Source organism: Serinus canaria, chromosome 4 (assembly GCF_022539315.1).
Source record: "Serinus canaria isolate serCan28SL12 chromosome 4, serCan2020, whole genome shotgun sequence".
NCBI classification, from domain to species: Eukaryota; Metazoa; Chordata; class Aves; order Passeriformes; family Fringillidae; genus Serinus; species Serinus canaria.
The window spans coordinates 27205389-27228129 of record NC_066317.1 but is presented as its reverse complement, the minus strand read 5'-3'; the positions used below and the strand labels follow the sequence as shown (position 1 = coordinate 27228129).

At 43.6% G+C, this 22741-nt stretch overlaps 1 protein-coding gene across 7 annotated transcripts in view; it reads right to left on the bottom strand.

The window, feature by feature from the left end:
* The window catches only part of EPHA5 (EPH receptor A5), a 193477-nt gene extending 178177 nt beyond the window's left edge, over positions 1-15300 (bottom strand). For 5 of the 7 annotated variants that reach the window (XR_007777503.1, XM_050973939.1, XM_050973940.1 and 2 more), the window contains exon 1: positions 348-426. Coding sequence is in view for 6 of the 7 variants with exons in the window: in XM_050973939.1 (XP_050829896.1) it covers positions 348-386 (39 nt within the window). In the remaining variant the exon portion in view is untranslated. Of the gene's footprint in view, positions 1-347; positions 427-15238 lie in introns of those variants that run through there. The other 2 variants (XM_030239514.2, XM_050973941.1) reach the window with 1 other exon arrangement.
* Between the last annotated feature and the right edge of the window lie 7441 nt (positions 15301-22741).

Sequence of the window (22741 nt, the reverse complement as noted above, 5' to 3'; positions counted from 1 at the left end):
AAATTGTTTTCCACATTTACCGCAAAGGCTCAAGAAAAAACCCAACAATTTATAATTTAAGAGAAATTTAAATAACCTCATGGATTTTCTTGGTGAGGGGGGAGGAGTGAGGAGGCTGACTCATGATTATTTTTTTAATCCTTGTGGCTGGCTCTGCTGCATAAATAAATCAATCCCCTAGCCATACAGCTCCATTTCTTCAGTCATAGCTTGTTGTTTCAGTTATTTTTTTCCCTCCATTGCCGACACATCACTCTAGAGAGTTTTTAAACCCAGTAGTCTACTTTCCAAATGGAAACGATTAGTATAATCTGGGAGAGAGAAAGCAAACAACAGCAGAGACTTACCCCATTTTTTGGGTAGGCTATCCATCCTAGATCCCCCATTACTGTACGTGAGTCCAGTAAATTCACTGAAAATAAAAGAAAAAAACTGTTAGAGAACATGGGCTGATTACAAACTTCAGCAGATATTTCTAGGTATGGATGGCTCTGGTGAACAGATTGTTTATAATTAACCAAGGAAGTTGGATTTCTGTGAAGTAAAATAACAATGCAATAACTCCTCTAACAATGAGGTCATACCATGAAAATAATGCTATGTATCTATTAGTTTATTCCTTTGAGATCTGCCACAGAAACCAAGTTGCAAATGCACCGAACTTCTGCGAAATCCAGATCCTGCACATTCTTAGGACCTTGATCTTCTGGGGGAATAAGGACATTATGCACACACTCTGTGTTTATGTGTATACATCAGACACCTGGTATATAGGTACAAATATACACTCACAAACATCTATGCATGTTTATACACACATTTCTTCTAAGGTGGCATGTATTTTTTGGCATAGTCAGGCTCTTAGGACAAAAATGAAATGAGAATTTTTTCAGTATTATATGTGCAAGTAATAATCTCATCAGCAATCTATAATTTTCTTCCTCTTCCACATTTTCCTCCAAGTTTTTGACATCTTCATTATAAGCTATACAAGGGATCTTTTTTCTTCTCCACACAAAAATTCATGAATAGATTTAAGTCACACAAGCAACCAACAACTTACATTAAACAGCAAAAAAAAAAACTATTCCCAAATTTGCAACCTTTTTTTTCCTGTCTTATTTCCTGAAATACTGGGTAAAAAGTGAGAAGCGACTAAATTCACACAAACTTAACTTAGCTAAGAAAAACAGTAGCAGCTTCTGTGCTGAGCTTTCACCTCCTGCACCCAGGGCTCTAAATTTTCTAGGCAGAAGATAGTCTCTGAATCATCAATTATCATCCAAAATCTCAATTTAGGAGCAACTTTTTTCTACCTTAATAGCACACTTCATCAGATTACAACACTGGCTTCTCTCAGTATATTTGTATAAGACCTGACTTTCTGTAGTCATGTCCTTCCTGAAAAGGAAGTTACTTCCCTGGGTCTTCAATTCCTGACCTCCACCCTGTGTGCTCTTTAAAAATCTCACTGGAAGTTTTGGTAATTGGACTTTCAAGACTATCTAGCACATGATTATCTAGACCAAGAACAAGCTTGAAATGGGTGCTAAGGTTTTGTGTTCTTTCCTTTAGAATTGTAACGATATAGATACTTAAAGATTGCTACAGGAAAAAACAAAAAACCAAAACAACCAAACAGGTTGTATGCACAAATTTGAAGCAGGCATGTATCATAACTAACCCTCAGGGTTATACCATTTATAGAGGTATAGTAAGAAAACCCAGAAGTACTATACTGCAAAGCTTGCTCCTTTAAAATATTAAGGAATATTTAAAAATAAAGGAAGGCTAAGCAACTGATTTAGTTTGGAAAAAAACAAAGTTCTCTAAATCAATTTACTCTTTATCATTGTACTGCACTGAAGGCTGACTGCTATAGTCCCTTGTACTCAAAACCAGGCCAAAACACAAAAAATACAACACAGAGTTCTCAGATTGGGCAAATCTTAAAAGTGATTTGTCTATCCAGATATTTTCACAATGTATGCAAGTATTAATGCAGGACAGTACTACAAGGTATACATGTTCTGCCTGGTCAAGTATATTTTTGTTATGTTGAGCAAAAACCACATTTGGTGGCTCAGGGTTTTTATTTCTGGATTGCTTTTTCCTGCCAAAAGCAGAACCAGTTGGAAGCCGTCAGTGCTACCAAACTACAGGACATGTGGTGGAAGCAATACTCAGAGACTACACTGGACCGTATATTGACAGTAAGTAAACATACAATCACACCACAGCCCGTGCAAAATAAAACTACTGCTATCACCTACCACTAGATATATGTCACCCAGTTCTGTCCAGTCTTTCCCCTTACGAAATCTCCAGGTGAAATGGTCTTTAATTTCTCCAGCTGCAGCTGAAGCCAAGCACTGTCATCCAAGTGCTCCTGAGCTAGACTCTATTTTCTTGGGATAAAAAGAATGACCCCAAAGTCTTCTTCAAAATAAGACACACATAAATAACATGTCCTGTGTTATAACTGTATACTATTTTAAAAAGCAAGAGACAGCAGTGAAGTTGCTAAAATGGCAGGTTTACTCAAATTCCTTCTATTACAATCACTGTAATTAAACTGTGCAGAACAGTATATTCCTGTCGTTAAGTTGCAATGGATGCAAAACAAGTATTGATCTACATTGTACAACTTAATTAAAAGTTGTCCTGGAGATGCTACTAATGAATGTAATTAGATGCTGTGTTTGATGTCACAAGCTTCTTCATGACACGCTAATTAAGGAAAAAGCAGAAAAAGTGCTTTATTCGAACATCAGATCATAAAAAGAACATGATACAACTAAATATTGTATTATCTTTCTATCAATGACAATTTTTAAATTGCTGTTATTAACTTCCAATTCAAAATAATTTTCTGCATATGAAAAGATAATACAGCCCATTCAACTCTAAGTCAAGTCAGTGGGAATTTTCTGACTAGTGAGTCAGCTAGCAGAGATGAATACTAAATCCCCAGCTAGAAAAGACTCAATTCCTCTTGTATCCTCTTGCATTCTGCATGAATAAATAGGATGGAATACACCTTTTGAAGGCACCATGTGGTAACTCAAAACTCTTGTGCCAGGAAGGCAAAAGTGACAAGTGACTTGAAGCTGCCCCTGGCTCTGGGCTGCTGTGGAGACCAGAGGCGCTCCCAGCACAGCTCAGACAGCTCTGAGGGGCTGTAAGGCACAGCAGGCACCCACTGCCCCAAGAGCAGCTATCACCTACCCTGCTCAGGGCTGCTTCCACACTGCAGCACCTGAACCACTGCACTGCATCCATCCGCTCTGGTGAATAGATTTAGCCAGTAACCTAAACCACCTCCAAGGACAGACATGTTTTGCTTTGAGAAGCCCCAAAATTCCAGTATATAAACACAAATTATCACTTGCTCTGTCAAGATATGAGGTGTCTGCATCTTCCCTGTCAACACCCTCCCAGAATATCACTGGGAATGTCTGTCCTTCACTTGCACCATTTGCAGGTCACTACCTCACCCCAGTGCAGCCTCAAAACAGGGCCCCAGCATCCCCCACTCCAAAGGGAGGGGTGCCTCCTCCAGCAGCCCAGGTGCCGGAGTTCCCCATGGCAGTGGTGCTATGCACACTTTGGGGATGCTCTTTTCAGGCAGCCTTCCTATCCTGCACTGCCACAGAGGTCACTGGAACACACACTGGTCCCACTACACCAGCCCAGACAGGCTCAGCACCATCTCTCTTCCCACCACCTTCCAGCCTGGCAGGAATATTATTTTTGCTAAAATGATTTTTATCAAAAAAATGCTACTTGGCCAGGCTGGGGAAAAATCAGTGAGCAAGCAGCAGGTAAAACAGACACCTGGAACAGAGGAAAACAGGAACAGAACCATTCCTCCCTATTCAACCTGTGATGACTATCAGCATGTATTTGGCTGTGGCTGTTTATTAACCAATAATCCAAACACTCAGGACACCAAAGGAGGTAATCCAGAAACACCACCAGCTATGTGTGCAAGGCTTGCACACTTCAGAAGGTCTGGTGCCAGCTCCTGTGTAGCTGGTGACTCCTGGACTTGCCCCAGCACTGCCTGCTCCGCATGCACAACCCAGAGCTGCACTCAGGAGCACCTGGGATACTGCAGAGCTAACCATGCTCCAAAAAAAAAAAAAAAAAAAAAAAAAAAAACCACCCAAAAAACCCCCCACAAAATCTCTATAGAAATCACTAGCAATTCTGCTTGGCCCATTATCTTAAAAGGCTCCAAAATAACAGAAGTCCTTTATCCCCACTTCCTTTCTCATCAGCAGCAGCTACCTTTATCTCAACAAAAAAGCAAGAAACCTCAGACCCCATAAGCACACACTTAGCACCTGTACCTTTGCCAGCAAACTTGGAAGATAATATATTATATTTTTTGCTCATCTCCACCATCAGTGCATCCATCCCACAAGCCCTAATTATTTCTAATGCTCAGTCAAGGGGAACACAAAACCACACAGATCTATATCATCATTAACTTCCATGCCTTCAGGGTAGGATAAATGATGATTAAGTCTAAAGTCATACCACAGCCCCTTTTTTTTTTTTTTTTTTTTAATACAGAATAACAGCCTGGGGAGTTTGCATACACTCTTGTTCTCTGACAGGCTGGTTACTACAGGTGAGCAATCAAGTTAGAGTAAAAACAGACGTGATCTAAACCTTGCCCTGAACTCTAGCTGGTGAATTAATAGTGGTTTTTCACTTGGGAATCTCTGTCAGGAGCCTGGATATAGCTTTTTACACAAATGCCCTTGTCATGGTCATACAACTGGCATTGAGCAGCTTAACCATGGCTGGGAGGAAGCACGTGAAATTCAACATTGACCTAAACCAACTCTCCCCAGCACAGCAGAGCTCCTCACCTGCACAGCCACCTAAAACATGTGGCAGCAGTAGCTTGCCCAGGAGAAAGCAGGACAGGCTTGAAATGATGGTACAATGCCTGAATTAGAAGCCATCAATTCATGGATTGTTTTGATCACATCACTGAAGTGAGATGGCTCCTCTGGCTCTGGGCTGGAGCAGGATCATCCAGAGCATCTTATTTTCTTCACTCTAATTTCAAGTGGGAAAAAAACCTCAAGCTAAAAATCAAAAATGCCCCACCAACAGTCTAGAACTTTGAGTATTTCTGATCCTACCAGCTACACATCCTCCTGCCATTTCAGTTTCTAGAGATCTTCCAGGAAATCCTTCAGTGCTTACACCAGGGCAAATTCTCTGTAGGCATAAAAAAGCTGAACTCTTCAGAGTTGCTGTGGTCATTGAGCTAATTTCCAATACATCATACACTAGAACAATCCCACTCTTCAGTAGCACCATTTGCAAGCTGAGGTTTTCCACAAGGCATCCCCTACCAAAGTATACACTAAGAGCTCTAGAATAGACAAAATGATCAGGATAGCAAAAGCTGATGGAATTTTTACCATGATAAAGCCGTATGTAAAGCCATAAGAATCTCTTTTTATTTTTTCTCACTGAAATATACCTAAAGCAGAAGGGAAAGAAAATCCTCTTTGACCCTAAAAACCACCTTCCATCACAAAACAAACAGGAGTAAAGAAACCTTCCTGAAAGCCTGCACAGATATTTCAAGACATCACATGATTTCTAAGGTAGCACATTTCTAAACAACTAACACTAACCAAACTTAAATAAAAGTTAACACTTAAATAAAAATGTTTTGTTTTTAACAACTGAAGGAAAACTCTTCTTTACTAAAATTGTTACAAATTGAACAGGAATCTGAATGTTATTTTTGGTAGCCTGAGGCTGAAGTCGGTTGTGAAAGAAGGTCATGCTCCTACACCCTCCTCCAGGCTCCTGGCCGCCTTTGCACACACGCTGCAGGACACAAAGTAGCTCCAACCTTTTTGTGGGTGGTCAAGGCAGCCCCAGCTCTGACCCAACACTCACAGCTCATGGGAACGACTGCATTTAAAAAACCTCTCACAGGAACACTCACTGACAATTAAGCAGGAGGTGAAACGTCCTGCTGGATGGGGGTCAAGGTACAGGACAAGATGTGACAGCAGCACTTTGCACTTCATCAGAAGGTCTCCTGGATACCATCACAGACTTTCCACCAAGCTTCATGCCTTTACTCCCCTCCACCCAAAGGAGGGGGCACAGCTGCCAACATCATCATTAACAGAGCTCCTTACAATGCATACACCCCCATCCTTCCTCCAGTACTTCCAGGGGTCACAGCACTTCCAAGACACATGGACAGTAGAGGAATCTTCATCATCATAATGGGTCAAAGTTTTCCTGCTTCATAAATCTTCACTGATTTTATTGCAGTTCATTGCTGCAGTTCATTCATTGTCCAACAGTTTTCCCTGTTGTGCCAAGTGTGTCTGTAAAAAGTATATATCCAAGGTACTCCAAGAAGTGAAAGTCAAAAATAACCCATGAAAGCAAAAACAAATGAAAAAATATAACTCTCAAAAGAAATCAAGGGCATCAGGGAGTAGATGCCTTGAATTAATTAGCTACATTGAGTAGAGACAAAACACACAGAAGCAAGAGCCTCTGAAATATTTCCATCAGTGGAAACAAGCTACATCAGAGTACAAGCTGCAGCAGAACCTATTATTTATAGCCCACTGGAGGAGGAAAGTATACATTACTTAATGAACTTGCAAACTAATATTAACTGCAGATTTATATTTTATTATGTTGGCTTCATTCTGATCCAAGTTATCATGATTCCCTTTTATAGCAAGAGCCAAAATGCTTGAATCTGCATCACAGTTTCATAGATTTTTAAGGCCAGATGGACAATTGCAATCATAACACCAACTAGAGAATTTAATCCAGTAATTTCTGCATTACATCTGTAATTTGCTTAAACACACTGTTTACAAGGAAATGATATTGCACTTTGACAAAATTCTTCAGGTTGGCTGCATTTTTTCCCCACGTGCATAGAGCCAGCTGTAGCACCAGGGAGAGAGACCCAAAGCTCACTTTGATAACCTGACCCACTAAAGCAACCAGAAAACTGCAGAGTTCTTCCTTACAAAAATTTCCAGTCAAAACAAGAAGCAGTCATTGGTTCTTCCGGCTATACATTACTTAATGGAAGAAAGTGGTTGGATTAGCCTGACATCAAAGTGCCTGGAAACTTAAAAACTCCAGCAATGGTTTGCTTTTCTTTAATGGTAAGCACTCCTATTCCACCAAAATCGCCATGTAACTGAAAAGTGTTTATTCACCGTGAAGAAAGCCAGGAAAATGCTTCCATTCTCACTCAAATCACTGGAAACGACACTGTACCAACACAACAGCAGATTTCTGAGCTGGCTGCAGCACCACTTTTTTGGGTAACCATCTGGGCAAGTATCACTTTACCACTAAGAAAGAAAAAGAAGCTTCCACTGAATGCAATATGCAACCAGCACCTGCAACCTGACAGCCAGCCTGCATGGAGAAACAAAACCCCAGTGGTGTCCTGAAGATCAGGGCGTCCAACCACTGTCAAGGCATCTGCAAGCCACTGAAGGAGGCAATTTCTTCAAGACCCTGCTGAAAGCCAGCAACTTATCAAGCACACACAGAGTCAAGGTGAATGTTAGCACCCCAACACTTTCTCAGTGCAATCAGAACACCTGCTAGCAGGGCTGAGATGAAATCTCACCTTCTTCCCTAAATTAACAACTAAAAGCCACACAGTCTCTGTGGCCTCTGTTCCTAAAAGACATTGAGATCAATTTCTGTTATGCATATAACTAAACTGAAGAAATCTGGCACAGGTACATCCAGGCCTGGCAAGGCTGTCAGCTTTCACCACCAGTGGACTTGCAAGAGCTCACTGTCCACCACCAATAAAGCCTTCCTGTTAAAAATAATGACTACTCTGCTGCCACTGAATTCATTCAAGTAGAAAATAAGAGGAACTGACATAATGCTTAGCAAGCATTTGGGAGGAAAAAAATGTTTAAAATGATCTATTGGCTTTGCAGGGGGGTTGACAGTTTATCCCTTCTATTTCTGTGGAGGGAAGAGGGTGGAGGTAGCTAGTGGGAACAGCACACTGTCAACACATTTTAGTAAGAATTTGCTTTTGAATATTAGTAAAGCAAGGATGGATAAGCTAAAATGGCTGGGTTTTTTTTGAAATTATCTTACAAAAGCAGGCATGTAGATAATTTCCCCAAGTAGCTTCACTGTTTTGGGACATTTTAAGAAGTGATACAAGTCCACTCAGAAGCATCAAGAAGTGCTCATTACTGATGCTGAATAATTGATTTTCTCTCAGGTGTTCCTCTATCCCCTCTGGGAATTACAAAGTTCAGACTGGTTGTTCTGATCTCTTTCTAACTTGAAGTAATGCAGGTTAGAGAGCCCAGTAGTTAACACCTCGGAAAACACTTCAATACTGCCCCCTGCACCAAATGACATGAAAGCCTGCAAGCCCAGGGCTCTATCCTCTCTCCTACACATTCAACACCTGCTACACAGCCACCTAAACCCAGGAGCTCTCAGCTTCTGAGGGTGCTGTTTGCTGTCCATGCACATCCCCAAGGCACAGTTTGCTGAACCAATTCTCAGCTGCTTGCCAGCAGGAAAACAAGGAGCAGGAATCCCCTTCCTTCTCAGGGATGCCAGATCAGCTCACAGAGGAATTCCCAGATCTGTTGTCATAGTATCACCTTCCCCAGGAGGCATCACTCATCCTTCCAGACAGTGGTCACCTGAGCAGCTCTACCTGGTCAGGGTCCTACCACACCCAGCTGCACAACTCAAATGCCAGGCAAGAGGGAGAGAAAAGGAGCGTGTCACCCACCAACACCACTCCTGGTGAAACAGCACCCACTGAAATGTTCCCATGGCAATTATTCTGGCCCAAAGCATCTTCAGCCCTCTCTGCAAGGCAGAAGCAGGAAAGCTGGGCTCATACACACAGCCCAGGGCAGCCAGCAGCTCCCAGCACCCTTGTCCAGAGCAGGCAATATGCTCTGCATCTCTGCAAACAGCCACCCACCCATCACCTACCACACCAAGCAGCAGCCAGGTGCTGTGAATCACAGTGCCTGAAACTCCTCCTGATTGCCTGCTCTGGAGCAGCTTCCTTGCAGGAGCCAGGGATAATTGCTTTCCACCTCCAAGATGATAAGTGCATTAAACCTTGGGAGAGGTTCAGATCATGCACTGACCAGAGAGATAGCAAATACCAAAACTGAGACTGTAAGAGATATAATAGGTCAAAGAGACAACTCAAAGGGTAACAAATCCCTAGAGAGAACTTAAGCTGCTGAAGGCCAGTGCTCAGTTTGCCAATACAGCTGGCTGTGAAAGCAACTGGGGCAGCAAATGCTTTCACCTGCCACCTCAATGTCCAGCTAGTCACAGAGCAGAGTGAGGGACAGGCACAACGTGAACACAAAGGACAGTCCAGCTCTCCGTTCTGCCTCTGCCAAAAAACAGGAACATCTTAAGAATAAAATATATTTTCAGAGGAATAAAATAATCCTCTACAAGCTTTTTAAATACACATCACTTTTTCTAACAGAGATCAAAGAAAACCAATTTAGTGAAGAGAAAGTTAAAAAAAATTGTTCCTTCCATTGCAATAATTAACACAGTATTTCTGCACCATTCTCTGAGGAAAGAAAAATACCCAGCTCAAGTCCATTCAGGTTGAAATGAGGCCTCATCTCTCAGCAGCACCTATGGTTACTCAGAAAGGTGCATTTGTGACAGATGTCAATTCTGCGTTCACATGTTTTACTAAAAGAAACAGATTCTTTTTTAAACCTTTTTAATGGACAGTAGTAGGTTGTGTTTCTACTGAAGAGCTGAGTGAGTAGTTTTTCCTCCATAAAAGCAAGCACTTAACTAAGAAATTCAGTGCTTCTACAAAGTGACAATCTGTGCGTGTTTGGGGTTTCTCTCATTTCGCCCTTATTGCATATACAGACTTCAATTTATTCCTGAAGAGGAAGCGAGAAAATTTTTTAAAATTGCAAAATGAGTTTGTTTTCTTTCTATTTTGGGGTAGGGCTTAATTTTCCTGACATCCCTGAGCAGTGTTCAAAGCTCATCTCTACTCAAGTATATGCACTCTCTCACACTTACAGGAAGGGACCTCCAGAAATGTAGCTCCAAGTCAGAAGGACTGGGGGGATCTAACAGACCTGTGTCTGGTCAAGACCACAAAGCCAAAAGGGTCCAACACCATCACTAAGCTGAGCTAATTCAGCTGGACTTTCCCAGGTCAAGGGCTCTGTGCTCAGCACATGCTGGACACCAGGATTCTTGCAGAAGCAGCATGGACATCCTTGGAACAATAAAGCATAAAACCAGCAAGAACAGAGAGCAGGGCATCAGGTCAAAAGCTGTCCCACCCTTTCAACTTCTGCCAGATTTTATCAAATCCTGCTCTTACCTCACCACCTGTGCCTCCCTCAAGCCTGCTGTAAGAAGCTTTGTAATTTCTAGTGCAAAAAATAAACATTTCACCATGGGCAAGATTTTGTTTTATTATTTAGCAGAAAGAGAGCAGCAGACATGGAACTGGACTGTATACTGGAGCTAAAAAGCGAGTCAATGGTGGGAGAGTTAACAGTGGAGGGGGAATAATCTGTCACATAAGCCAAATAAATTCCCTTACTTCCATGGTAGCTGCCAGTTAACCCCTCTGTACATGATGTGCAAATAGCTGCTTTATACATCAAATTATAGTATCAAAATGTACCACATTATAAGCAGACAATTACTGTTTGAGACAGTTTGACTGTTTTCTACTATTTGTCACAATTTTTAAGATGAGCTTTGAGAGGAAACAGGCACTATCTTGGAGTCAATCTGTGCCATTGTTTATTTCCCTTTTTAAAACGTGTCATTAGGCAGCAATGCTTTTAGCCATATACTTAAAAGTGCTGAGTTTCAAATGTTGCTTTACTGTCAAAAGGATAGTAGCTCCATTTTAAAGCCATGACTGAGTCATTCTAAACCCCTTGAAAAGCCATAAATCACACATCAGACAGATCCCAAAAAGACCATTAGACATGAGCTGTCCTTCCTCATACCAGTAATTCCACTGCAGTAAATTTCAAAGTTAATGGGACTGCTCCAGTGAGTAAAATAAACACATGGCACTGAGGCTGTGCTCTGCTCTCATGGAAAGCACACAGGGAACCATTGCAATACACCAAATACAGAACTGATAACTCCTTGAAGCCTCCTTAAGGCACTGTGAGCACACTGAAATGTGTCCAGACTTACCTGCTCTGCATACACAAGGCATATGCATGCCAGCAGCACTCAACACCTACAGAATGACACAAAATGCTAGAGTTGTGTGAATGCATGACAGTCTAAGCCAAGCTACTAAGTACAACCTAATAAGCAGAATGTTCTCATAGTGTGTATTTTTATCTGAAGCATTAGACTAATTTATATACATTGATATGAAAATTAAGGCTATTTCCCCACCTGCTTTTACTACACAAAAAAAAAAACTTCCTGAAAAAGACTTAATTCACTAATTAAAGATAAACATTGTGATGTTATAACTAAATATGCATTTATCTGTGTGCTATGACACAGAAATTATATAGCACTATGAGACAACACATACAGACACAAATCAACACACTGAGAACAGGTAGGCTCATTTCAGGCTCTGGCATGAATAATTTGCAAATTACAACCTTTCTTTATTTTTGCCAGCACCAGACCCACCCCTTTAATTGTACTCATTTATTCATTCATTCAAATAACAAATGATACATTGAGATAAAGCAAGCTTCAAAAAGCCCTGAAACAATTAAGAAGGAAAGGAGCAAAGCAGGAGTTCATAAAAAATAATAATATCCTTCTAGTCTTAAAACAAATACAACACACTCCAAAGATCCATTTTGCCTTTCTCACCTCTATTTAAGTCGATGTTACTCTTGCAAAGTGCATTTCTTTTGATTTGCTTAACAGTACACTTCGTTGTTAAGCACTGCCTCATCAGCACTTCTTCTGAAAAGCCCCAAAATGAAATATACTCTGTGTTTAATTACAATTATGCAAATATCTTGTGGAATTACTTTGTTGCAAGCAATCAGATATAACACATTCCATTATTTTAATAATTTTCCCACATGACACTTTTTAAGGTCATCTAAGTGATGGCCAAATGTGATCTGCAAACCTCTTCAAATCCACGGGCTATGTGTAACAAATCATACAGTTTAGGGTGAATGGGGGGACTCTTCAACCAAATCTGTCATTCATTGTGTTTCACATAAAACATTTATACAAGCCACTTCCCAAACCCTAGTACTTACAACAGAAAGATTTAAAACACATGCATTTTTAAACCAAAGGCAGTGCAGGAAGCCCAGTGGCATATTGCAGGGCTGCCTCTGGACCCTATGATCATAGGGAGTGCATTTTACAGCAATCATGCACTTCTGGAATACCAGCACTTCACAAAATTGCATGATGCTTTCAGGGTACTCTTTGGAATATTTTCATCCGGACTAATTTCTGAATTTTAAACATTACTCAAAACAAAAAGCAAGTATCTGCTTTTAACAATGGACTCTGCTAAAGAGTTAAAAATAATGGCTTAACAACACTTGAAAATGCATGAAATAGTATTGAGCCTGCTTCTTTCACAACATGTTTTGCTTTTAACATATAAACTGAGGAAAGGTGATGAAAATAAAAATCTGTTTTATTTCGCTATTACAGGAAAGGCTGGAGAAAAATTAATTCATTTTTCCCAATGTATATCCTTCAATCCATTTTTAGAGATATCTATGAAGGTGACTAGATTTGTGATAAAGGTTGGGCACTCACTACTTCTCCATAAAAATGGCAGGAGCTTCTGAAACTCATGGAAAAAGCTACTTCCGTGATAAGGAACTAAAACAATGATTTCACTTTTTTCCCCCTCTGAATCATAACTTAGATTTTTTAAAGCGTTTTCCCCTAAGTTCCCTCCACTAGAGGGTAAAATGGAGCATCACACACTGTGAAACGTTAACTGCATGTATTTTATTCCACTAAGTGATTGTGGGTTACAGTAAGATTTAGAGAAACAAAAAACACGATGCAGTGGTAAAGAAAAAAAATTATTCTGATAATTTGTCATCATCTATGCAACTACTGATGTGCTCCATGCCTACACAGCACAGGTTATTGGTGAGCTGGCTACCCACGCTGAGTAGGATGGGTGATAATAAATCAAAAATAAACCCAGAAAACCCAATACCACCAACTTTTGAAAACATTATTCACTGGTCTAAGATGGCTACCTCCATCTCAGCAAAAAATAAAGTTCCCATCCAGCCGAAGAACCAACCCCAGGGGAAAAGCTCTCTCATCAGAGCCCAGAAGCAGCCAAGTTCAAACCCAGACTGGTGACAAGTGTCAGCTGGCACAGGAGGGCTTCACTGCCCGAGGCTTCTCATGCACTGGGCTCCAGGTACTGCAGGGTGAGCCATTCCCAGGCACGGAGCTGCTCCCTAGCAATTGGCAAAGGAGACGCTGCGAGAAGCACTTGTCAAATAACGCTTGTTTACAAATAGATCTCCTCGCAGTGAAGGACAGCGCTTACTGAAAAAAAGTTCAGGTCCACAGTCAGACCCCTCCTAGCAGCAGCTTTTTAGCTTTGCATTTGCTGAGGAGATGGAAATTAGAGAGCAGCAGTCAGAAAAGTAGCAGCAGAGACACCGCGAAGCAAGCGCTCACGCTGCTCGTCATTACTGTAATATTCCCTCGCAACCTCCCTGTAAAGATGCCACTAAAGCCATTTGCAGGCAGCTTCATTAATCCTTTCCAGTAGTTTCCTATCGTGTAAAAGTCCTATTCTGCAGCTGCCTGTTCACGCAGAGGCACCTCTGTGCTCGGCAAATGGTCCCGTTGACTCAGTCAGTAATATCCAGCTTTTCTGAGAGCTGGCAAGGATGACTGAGACGGGGCTCGGAGCATCTGTTGGTCTCTCAGCACGGTATCATGGCAGACGGGCTCACACAGGACAGCATGTTTCCTAAAACGAAGGTGGGTAACAGGGAAAGCCCTTCTCAATCAGCCACGCCATCTCAACAGCATTGCTCCCATGGGTGAAATCATCTGAAATTGCACGGGGACAGAAGGATTTGGCCCACTGTTATCTAACCAAGGCAAAGCCAAACCATTTCAATCATCTCCCAAACCCATGCACTTCCCGAACACTAGATATCTTTGTACACAGAGGAACAGTGTTTCCCCCTTCCTCTGCACTTTTTTTTTTTTAAGAAAACTGCAATTCACATTATTCTCGCTCTCGAAAATAAATTACAGCTAGCTGGTTACCTCAGGCCACATCTTTGAAATTCTGGTTCGGTTTTCCTTTACAAACCCCTGCATACCTCCTCCTCCTTAGAAAGGAGTTTCACAAATAATTACGGTGCATCACGCCAGCCTGCTTCGAGCCGCTGGCATCCCCTGCAGATGCTGAACTTCTCCACCCATTGCTTTCACATTACAGCCTGCCCGCGGACCCAAAAATATTAGAAAGCACCGAGCAGTGCCCACACCACGCACGGAGAAAAAAAATCCCAGTCCAATTTCAAAGACTGGAAGCATCCTGCTAGACAAGAAGCCTGGACGCGTTTTTGGCCATTGGCCTCACAAAGATCAAAGGCATAAAAAAATCCGTCCCCAGCGGCCGCGCTCCGCTGCGGGTTACACACCGCCACCGCCGCGGCTTCATCTCCGTTTTATACGTGTATTTTAAGCCACGAAGTAAGCGCACTGCGGCCAGTGCTTGCAGGGCTCCCCACCGGGAGCCTCCCCTGCCCCGCCAGAGCCCCTGCCCCGTGCGAACTCCCCCGTCCCAACCCCGCCACCCCCGTTCCGATGCACCTGTGCGACTCCCGGGGCACAGCGCGAGCAGGCACCGCCGTGCGCACCCACCCCGCACTCATCCATCCCCCGCAGAAAGGCAACACCCGCTGCCAAAAGCGCCCGTGCCAAGGCATCTGTGCACACCCACCCGTGCCAGCCTGCCCGCGGCCACCGCCGCCTCCCTTCGCCGGGAGCCCCCTGCCCCATCGGCGCTGCCGCCCGCATCCCCGCCGCGGTACCCGCCTCCCCGCGGGCAGAGCCCACCTCCACTTCCCCCAAAATGTCCCGAAATTGAATCCGCCGAGTCCGAAGCCGCGCATCGCCGGGCGGCCACCCTCCCGGGTGGGCGCTGCCCCGACGGCCCGGCCGCCCCGTGTCCGCTCACCCTCGCTGCCAGGGCTGGCCCGCAGGCTCCGGAGCGCGGCGCACAGCAGCAGCAGCGGCAGGAGGCACGTCCGACCGGGAGCCGGCGCCCCGGCGCGGCCGGCCCAGCCGCCGGTGCCCCGCGGCCCCATCCCGCCGCCGCTCAGCGCATGGGGCGGCGGCTCCCCCCCAGCGCTGCCCGCTCGGGTCGGCTCAGGACGGGACGGGGCGGGCTGGCAGCGCGGATGGACTCGCTCTCCTCCGCTCCCGTCCAGCCGCCGACGCGACTGGGGAGCCAGGGGGCGGGGATGGGGAGGTGGCCCCGCGCCGCGGCGGAGACGCCCCCGACGGGGCGGACCCGCCGCCGTCGCTGCCGTGTGCGGGGGACGGCAGCCCCCGAGCCTCCCGGAGCGCGGGGAGCCGCGGGTACCGCAGCGCGAGCGTCCGCCCTGAGCGACAGCTCTGGCAGCCCGCGATGCCCGTGCGAGGGAGCGGGCGGCAGCGCTGTCACTGCGAGGCGCCCCTCGGGCCGCTCGGGGGAACGGGGAACACCAGATCTCCCCGCAGCAGGCACGGGTCACGGTGCCAATACCTACACGCACAGCCCAGCACACCATAGCCCAGAGCCGGGAAAGCCGCGATCTCACAAGGCTGTCAAGCCTGAGAGGAAGGCTCACCCCTGGCCAGGTAAGCAAAAATGCCACAAACTCCCTAATGGAGCCGATAGAAAGATGAGTTTCAGGTGTATTTTACCCTAAGCCACCGCCAGAGCACAGCTTTGAATCCAGCACAGCTAGTTTTAGAGAATCACAGAATGTGCTGAATTGGAAGAGACCTGCAAGGATAATGAAATCCAACTCCTATCCCTACCCAGGACCATTCCCAAGAATTACACTATGTGCCCAAGAGTGTTGTTCAAACACTTCTACACTGAGATGTTTTTACCTCTCAGAACCTAGCTGTCAGCCAGGCCATCTCCCTGAAAAAAGAGAAAATAAATTCCTCCAAAGAAATTAATTCTGGGAGGTTTACTCACTCCTGTTGGTTCCTCACTTGAGGAAACTTCTTCCAGATGAGCCAATAAAGACCAAACCCAGCCTTGCAGGTGCATAAGCAGCAAGACAAGGTTAACCAGAGCCCTGCTCACCTCGTGCTACCTTCTCCATTTCATCTCTGTTGATTTGTATTATGAAAAGGTTAACCAAAGGCTGAGCACCTGCAAAAGGCTCCCTCTGTCTCCAAGGTGCAACATTCAGGACTAGGGTTCCAAGCAAGTTGCAAGTAAAATATACAATCCCCAAAGCCAGTTTGAAGAGGACAAGCAGTTTTCAGCTGGCCAACTTTAGATAACATAGCTCTCTACACTGACATTACTCATCTTTAATTCCTTATTAGCCAGACAGCATATTTCTCTGTGTCTTTAAACCATATATACACCTCTGCTACTTCCATAAACATTATCCTAAGCTGCATATGCACAATATTTTCAAAAGTATTGGCTCCTGTTGCAAGAGGATTCTCTACCTCAAGCTATTCAACATTTTTACTGCCACCAGGAGGACGAGGCAAGGACTGTTACTTTACACGAATGAGAGTTGCCAGCCAGATGTAAAGTGTGGCATGCATCTCTTCACAGCATTGCCTCAGATCTTCACTATTTGAATACTTTCCGAGTCCAAATTTGAAAGGAGGTTTGCTATCACACTACCCCTTTAAATGGAACATGACTGGATTCTCAGCTGGAATAAATCACAGCTGAGAATGTCTGACCCCAGCCCTGCATCAGGTTAAGGAGGGGAGTAGCACCATGGGGTATAGTTATTTCTAGGGATTTGCTATCTGTAAAAGCAATGGTTAAGTTTTGCCATCTGGAAATTGGGACAATGCAGGGAGAAAAAAAACAAGCCACATCAGAAAAAACACCTTGCTAGCACAGTAAAAAAGATCAGATGACAAAGAACAAGTAAAATGGCAAGCTGGATGGGCACTCTGCTGGACAAGGGGCAAGGCTGCTGTAGCTAGACAAGTCTCTTATCAGAATCTCATGTCAAATTGCTGTGTGCTCCCGATTTTCAGTGCTGTTTGACAGTCACTAACTGCTGTTTGGACTGCCAGACTTATAATTTAGAGGCATTTCAGATGATATGTTAGTGACATCTTAATTTTCTAGGAAACACTGAGATGAGCTTCATATGATTCGTAAGCTATTTAAGAATAGCCACCATGCTTTAGGTTTCATTCTAGCTGCCTCTTTTCTTCCTACAGGAAACAAGCTCCTGGTCCACGACACTTGTTTTGTACCCCACCCTGCTTGTCACACAGCAAGAGTATCCCACCTCATCTCACTGGACATCATTGAATGCTGATAAAAAAGGAAATGCTGCCTTACAAAGGGGGTATTGCCTCGTTACCAAATGCAGGGTATTGAAATTTTATGCACCTGATAGTGAATCCTGTCTGCTGGGGGCTGTCTTCTAAAACTCTCCTCCTGGTTTTGCCACCAATCTTATTAGTAATCTGCAGCAGGCAACTCGCCCCCTCTGCCCCCCACCACCCCCACCCCCAGATTTTGCTTCATCAATGCACCCAGCAGACTCTTAAAGAGAGGAAAGAAATTTTAGCAAAGTGCTACAGCCTCCCAGGTAGCCTTGATGGGTAATCAGAGAGAAGCTGGACAATCACATGGGATCCCTTCTTATTTCCCATCAAAGAGTGTATCCCCTATTGCTTTGAGCAAATTTACTGTGGAATTCAGTAGGGGTTGGTCACCTTGCAAACTATTCAGGAGCCCAAACCATCTCAGAATCGTGCCTTTTCTCCCCATACCTAACCTATAGTTTGCTTTAGTTTCAATTTTTTCTTTCTGCATCTCATTAACTTTTTCCTGCCCCTTACATTTGTGTCTTTTCACCTATGCAAACAGCATTTCCTCTTAATCATCACTCAGTTAAGATCTACATTTCATCCTTTATATCTTTTTCTCATGAGTCATTCCTGTGGAGTGATAGTAATGCTGTTATACTACAAAGTCCCTCCAGTTTTCCCAACATCTCCCTCACAACATTTTGCTCAGAAGTGTAATCATACTATGCCATAATAAACAACTGTCTCTAAAATGCTTTTGAATATAGTGTCTGAAACTGAAATGACAGCTTTGCCCTGTGTAACTTGCCACTCACATGCAATCTGCTGTCAGCTATTACATGTGTTTTAAACTATTTATTAAACCAGACATCTTTGGAGTTAGTGTGTTTCTGATTATTTCCACTTAGATATGCAAAAGCTCATTTCTTCCAAGTTTATTTTTTCTCCTGTGTAGGTAGTTCCCTTCGCATAATTTCTGTGTTCTGACTGGCTTCTAATTCTGCATTGCCAATTCATTTCATTAGCGTGCTGTTTATCCTATCATCAACAGGATACACTTGAAAAATAAATGAGTCTATCCTTCAGATTATTTCAGCAACCAAAAACTGCCAGCCAAATCTATTCCCTATATCATTATCCTTTACTGAAGTGTAAGGGCGAAATATTATTACATCTCCATATTCAACATGGCCTTCATCCGAGAAAAGATTCAATTTCATACTTTAAATTTAAGTGTAAACAGTCCCACTAAAGCCATGTCTTCATTGCAATAATAGAATGGAAGACTCACTGTAATGTAGCAAACTGTTTAATTAGTTAGGTGTATAAGCATTTCCTTTTTCCTTTGAAAAGTCCTATTCTTTCAAGAGTCAGAGAAGATGCCACCTTTAAGGAATACCCTAATGAAATTTAGTAATTTGGTTTTTTTGTTTTTCCCCTCAAGCCCTTTGAAACAGAAGAATTACTTTCTGTTCAAAAGCTAGATGCATATTAAAAGAAAAAAGCAATCCAGGAGCAGCTAAGCAGCTTTGCATAGCAGATATATTTGGATTAGTACCACGACTGCAACTAGAATTTGAACACAAAATGGCTGTTGTTCAACTCACACCACACCAGCCTTCTCAGGCTGCAGAAAGCAATCTCCAGAGCCCCAGTGGACAGCAGGCAAATCAGTGCCAGCAGCCAGCGGGGACAGGAGTGTTGCAGAGCCAGTGCAGGTGGGCCACCGCTTGGCCAGAGGAGGTATGTCCGTCCCGGTGCCCCTCGGGCTGCTGGAGCCTTCACTCTGCAGTGCAGAGAAAGATCTTCACCAAAGAGCTCGTAATCTGCATGAGGAAAAATGAGCAATGGTAAATAAAGCACTGCCTGTGCAAGTTCACAACCCAGTCACTTGTATGGTCTCAGCACCAATTTATCTTTGCCACCCCCACAAGACACAGGAGCTATTGGCAACTGTGCACTAAGGAAAATCTGCTCACTTCATTTACAGCCTGAAATTAGATCCAAACCCGTGAAAATACATGGGAAAAACATGTGAATATTTGTTTCAGTCAGAAAAGGCTTGGAGAAAGCATGACATTTCAGCCTGGCATTTTCTTTTGGAGTGCTTCATCACCAGCCCTCGGTCCTGATAAGAGTCCTTCCAAAAGCCCATGACCTGGCAGCACACTCTCCCCTTTGCAAATGCTGTGTCACTGCTCCCTCTCACTGCCTTACTGTGACCCCCACGGAGCCAGATCCCAGGTGTTAGCTGACCACTGCAGGCAGAGGAACGTTCCCTGTCCCTGAGGGGACAGTGTATATCACTTCTCATGCCAGTGTGGATTAGGCTGATCAGCAAAATGATCCAGGTCAGATATGGAAGTACACAGTTGTGAGCACCACAGCTGGCACCACTTTCAGCCCACTCACTACTTAGCAAGTATTGAGGTGTTTCTTTGCATCACACCAAAGGAGAGCATTAAAGGGAACAAATGAAATGGCTTTGCAGAGATTTATGGAGATTTTCTAATGCAGAAAGTGGAGCACAGGAGAAAGTGCAAAGGCTAATTTGATTACACTGTTAGCCCTGTATAAATTTAATAATGGACTTGCTTCCACATTTCTCATCATAACCTATTTACATGCATCCACTAACTGCAGTAGCTCTGCACCTCACACTCCTGAGCCAGTCTTCCCAACCCACCCCTGTGAGGAAGAGGAACATTACTACTCCTGCACAGATAGACCGAAACAAGGGAGAGGTTAAAGGTTCAGATAAACATTACTGAATTGATTATGGCTTCTCTAGAGCTGGGACAATCTAAATACTAGCTTGCACTAGTATTTAGTTCTCTAAATACTGATGAAGTTATCTTATTCTTCTATCAGAATAAGAATCAGCAGATATTAAAGGGAACAGGGTTGTCTCCTCAGGACACTCAGTCATGAGCTATAGCAGACACTGCTCAAGCTTGTGCCAGTGACTTGGGTGCACTTACAAGTACCAGAGTGCTCTGTGAAAGTCTAGCCCTTGAATAACTTGCTCAAGGTCACACAGAAGGTGTGTGGCAGACCTGAATCAAGTTGAAAAGTTATTAGAACATCCATTTGCTTTTCATTCTCACTTTTCCTTTTCCAGTATGTCATTTTTGAACAGGATCTGTGCTATCAAATGTAGACATTACTATAGGGTTCACATTCAGCACTTCACTCATTAAATGCACATTCTTTCAAGGTACAAATACCATAATGGATCTAATGATGAAATTCAGTATATCATTTAATAGTGAACCACATTAATCTCCTGCATACAGTACTGTCCAGAACTCAGTTCCTTTCAGAACTATGTTTCATAAGGTCAGTAATGCCTTCCTTAATTTCTAAGAGCAGGCTGGATGTCTACCCTGAATTTTTTTATTATAGGCAAACTAGTTTCATTAGTTTGAGCCACTGCCATGCATTCCACATTGAGGCCAACTATAGCTATTTTCCTCTTGTTTGAGGAAAGCAAATCCTTTCCATCTCACCTCACTCTTCCAAGCAGAACTGTTTGATACTGACTTCTATATTTCAATCTAACCCTAATAATTTCCAAAATAAATCACATCATTGTCAATCACATCATATCTCAAATACTTGCAAATGCTTAGCAATTTCAGCTGCCAGCACACTAATTTATGTTCTTTGGAGATGCCATCTGAATCACAGATATCATCTTTGAGTCCTTTCCATCAGTTAATTGCAACTGTTTGTGAAATGCAGGAGCATATTTATTTTTCTCCTTCCTCTGCAGTGCTCAGGTTGTGCCTATAGGTAAGTCTTCCATTCCAAACTCAGAAATACTTCACTTGCAAAACTCCAGTGTCTACTCAGAGAGCTACTTCAGTAAGTATAAATAATTTTCTGGCATGTGGTCTGATAAGTAATTTTTAAACAACAGAATGATAAAGTAGGATCAATGCCACCTTTCTGGGACAGACTGCTTCATGTGACAAATTCTGACACAAATATTGCACAGCGACATACCATGTGTTTCCTACTGTCACTCTTAGCTTTCAGTGTTTCTTTCCTTATCTCAGCCAAGAATCACAAACAAAATACTGCTGAAAAAAGCTAGATTTTTTAAAATGGAAATAAAAAGAAAAAAATCCAGCCATCAACTCCAGACATGAAGTTCCCAAATCGAGGGTTTACCTACCATAGAGGACCAGCTCTTCCAGACAGACTTCTGCTCATTTTGAGATAAAGTGTCCACACCAGAAGAGCTGAAGCAATTAGGTGGTATTGCAGTCAAGCTATAAGGCTCAGGTGCTTTGATATAAGCTTTTCTTCCAACACAGACACCCTGCATAATCCCAAGGAAGCTGTTTCCCAGCTGAGAATAACCCTTTCCTCAATGCTCAGTGACATGATGTCAAGATGCAAATAATACCCTGTTAAAAGACTTGTGCTTTAAAGGGTCATTAGACCCGAGGTGAGGCTGAAGGGCATCATCAGCCAGCCTGGCTCTTGGGCCATGACAATTCCAGTAGCATTTTTTTATTAATGTTTGTCGTCAATGTGGTTTAACACTGATCTCTCCTCTCTGGTGACCAGTGACACAAGGGAATGGCCTGAAGTTGTGTCAGGGGAGACTTAGGTTAGATGTCCAGAGGGTGGTTGGACACTGGAACATCTTCCCAGAGATGCGCCAAGCCTAGACAGCTCTGTCAGGCATGTGGTGAGAATCTTGGGATTGCCCACTGCAGGGTGTTAAGGAAATTTTCCTGCCTGACTATTCAGGGGACTCTGGCAGTCACACTCCTACTACCAGACATTTTAAATGCTGGGACCGAAGCCCTTTCATGGTGGGTGGCTCCAGTGACCCAACAGGTGCCCCCATGACTCCCTGCACACCCCACTCACACACGGTCAGACCAGGTTTCCTTACCAGTTTGACCCCAGGTTTCCCACAGCAGTCTCAGATGTCCCACTCCATAAAGCCACTTACTCATGGCACAGTAACACAGAAACATCTGGAGTTGGTGCCTTCGAGGAGGATCCCCAGCAATGGAACCCAGGGATTTTATACCCTCACAGTCTCTGCTCTTCCTCCCCAGACACCAGCTGCTGCTGTGTCTCTGAGTGTCTGGTCACCTGGCTGAGCCCCAGGTCCCTGTGCCCTTTGTTATGCAAAGAG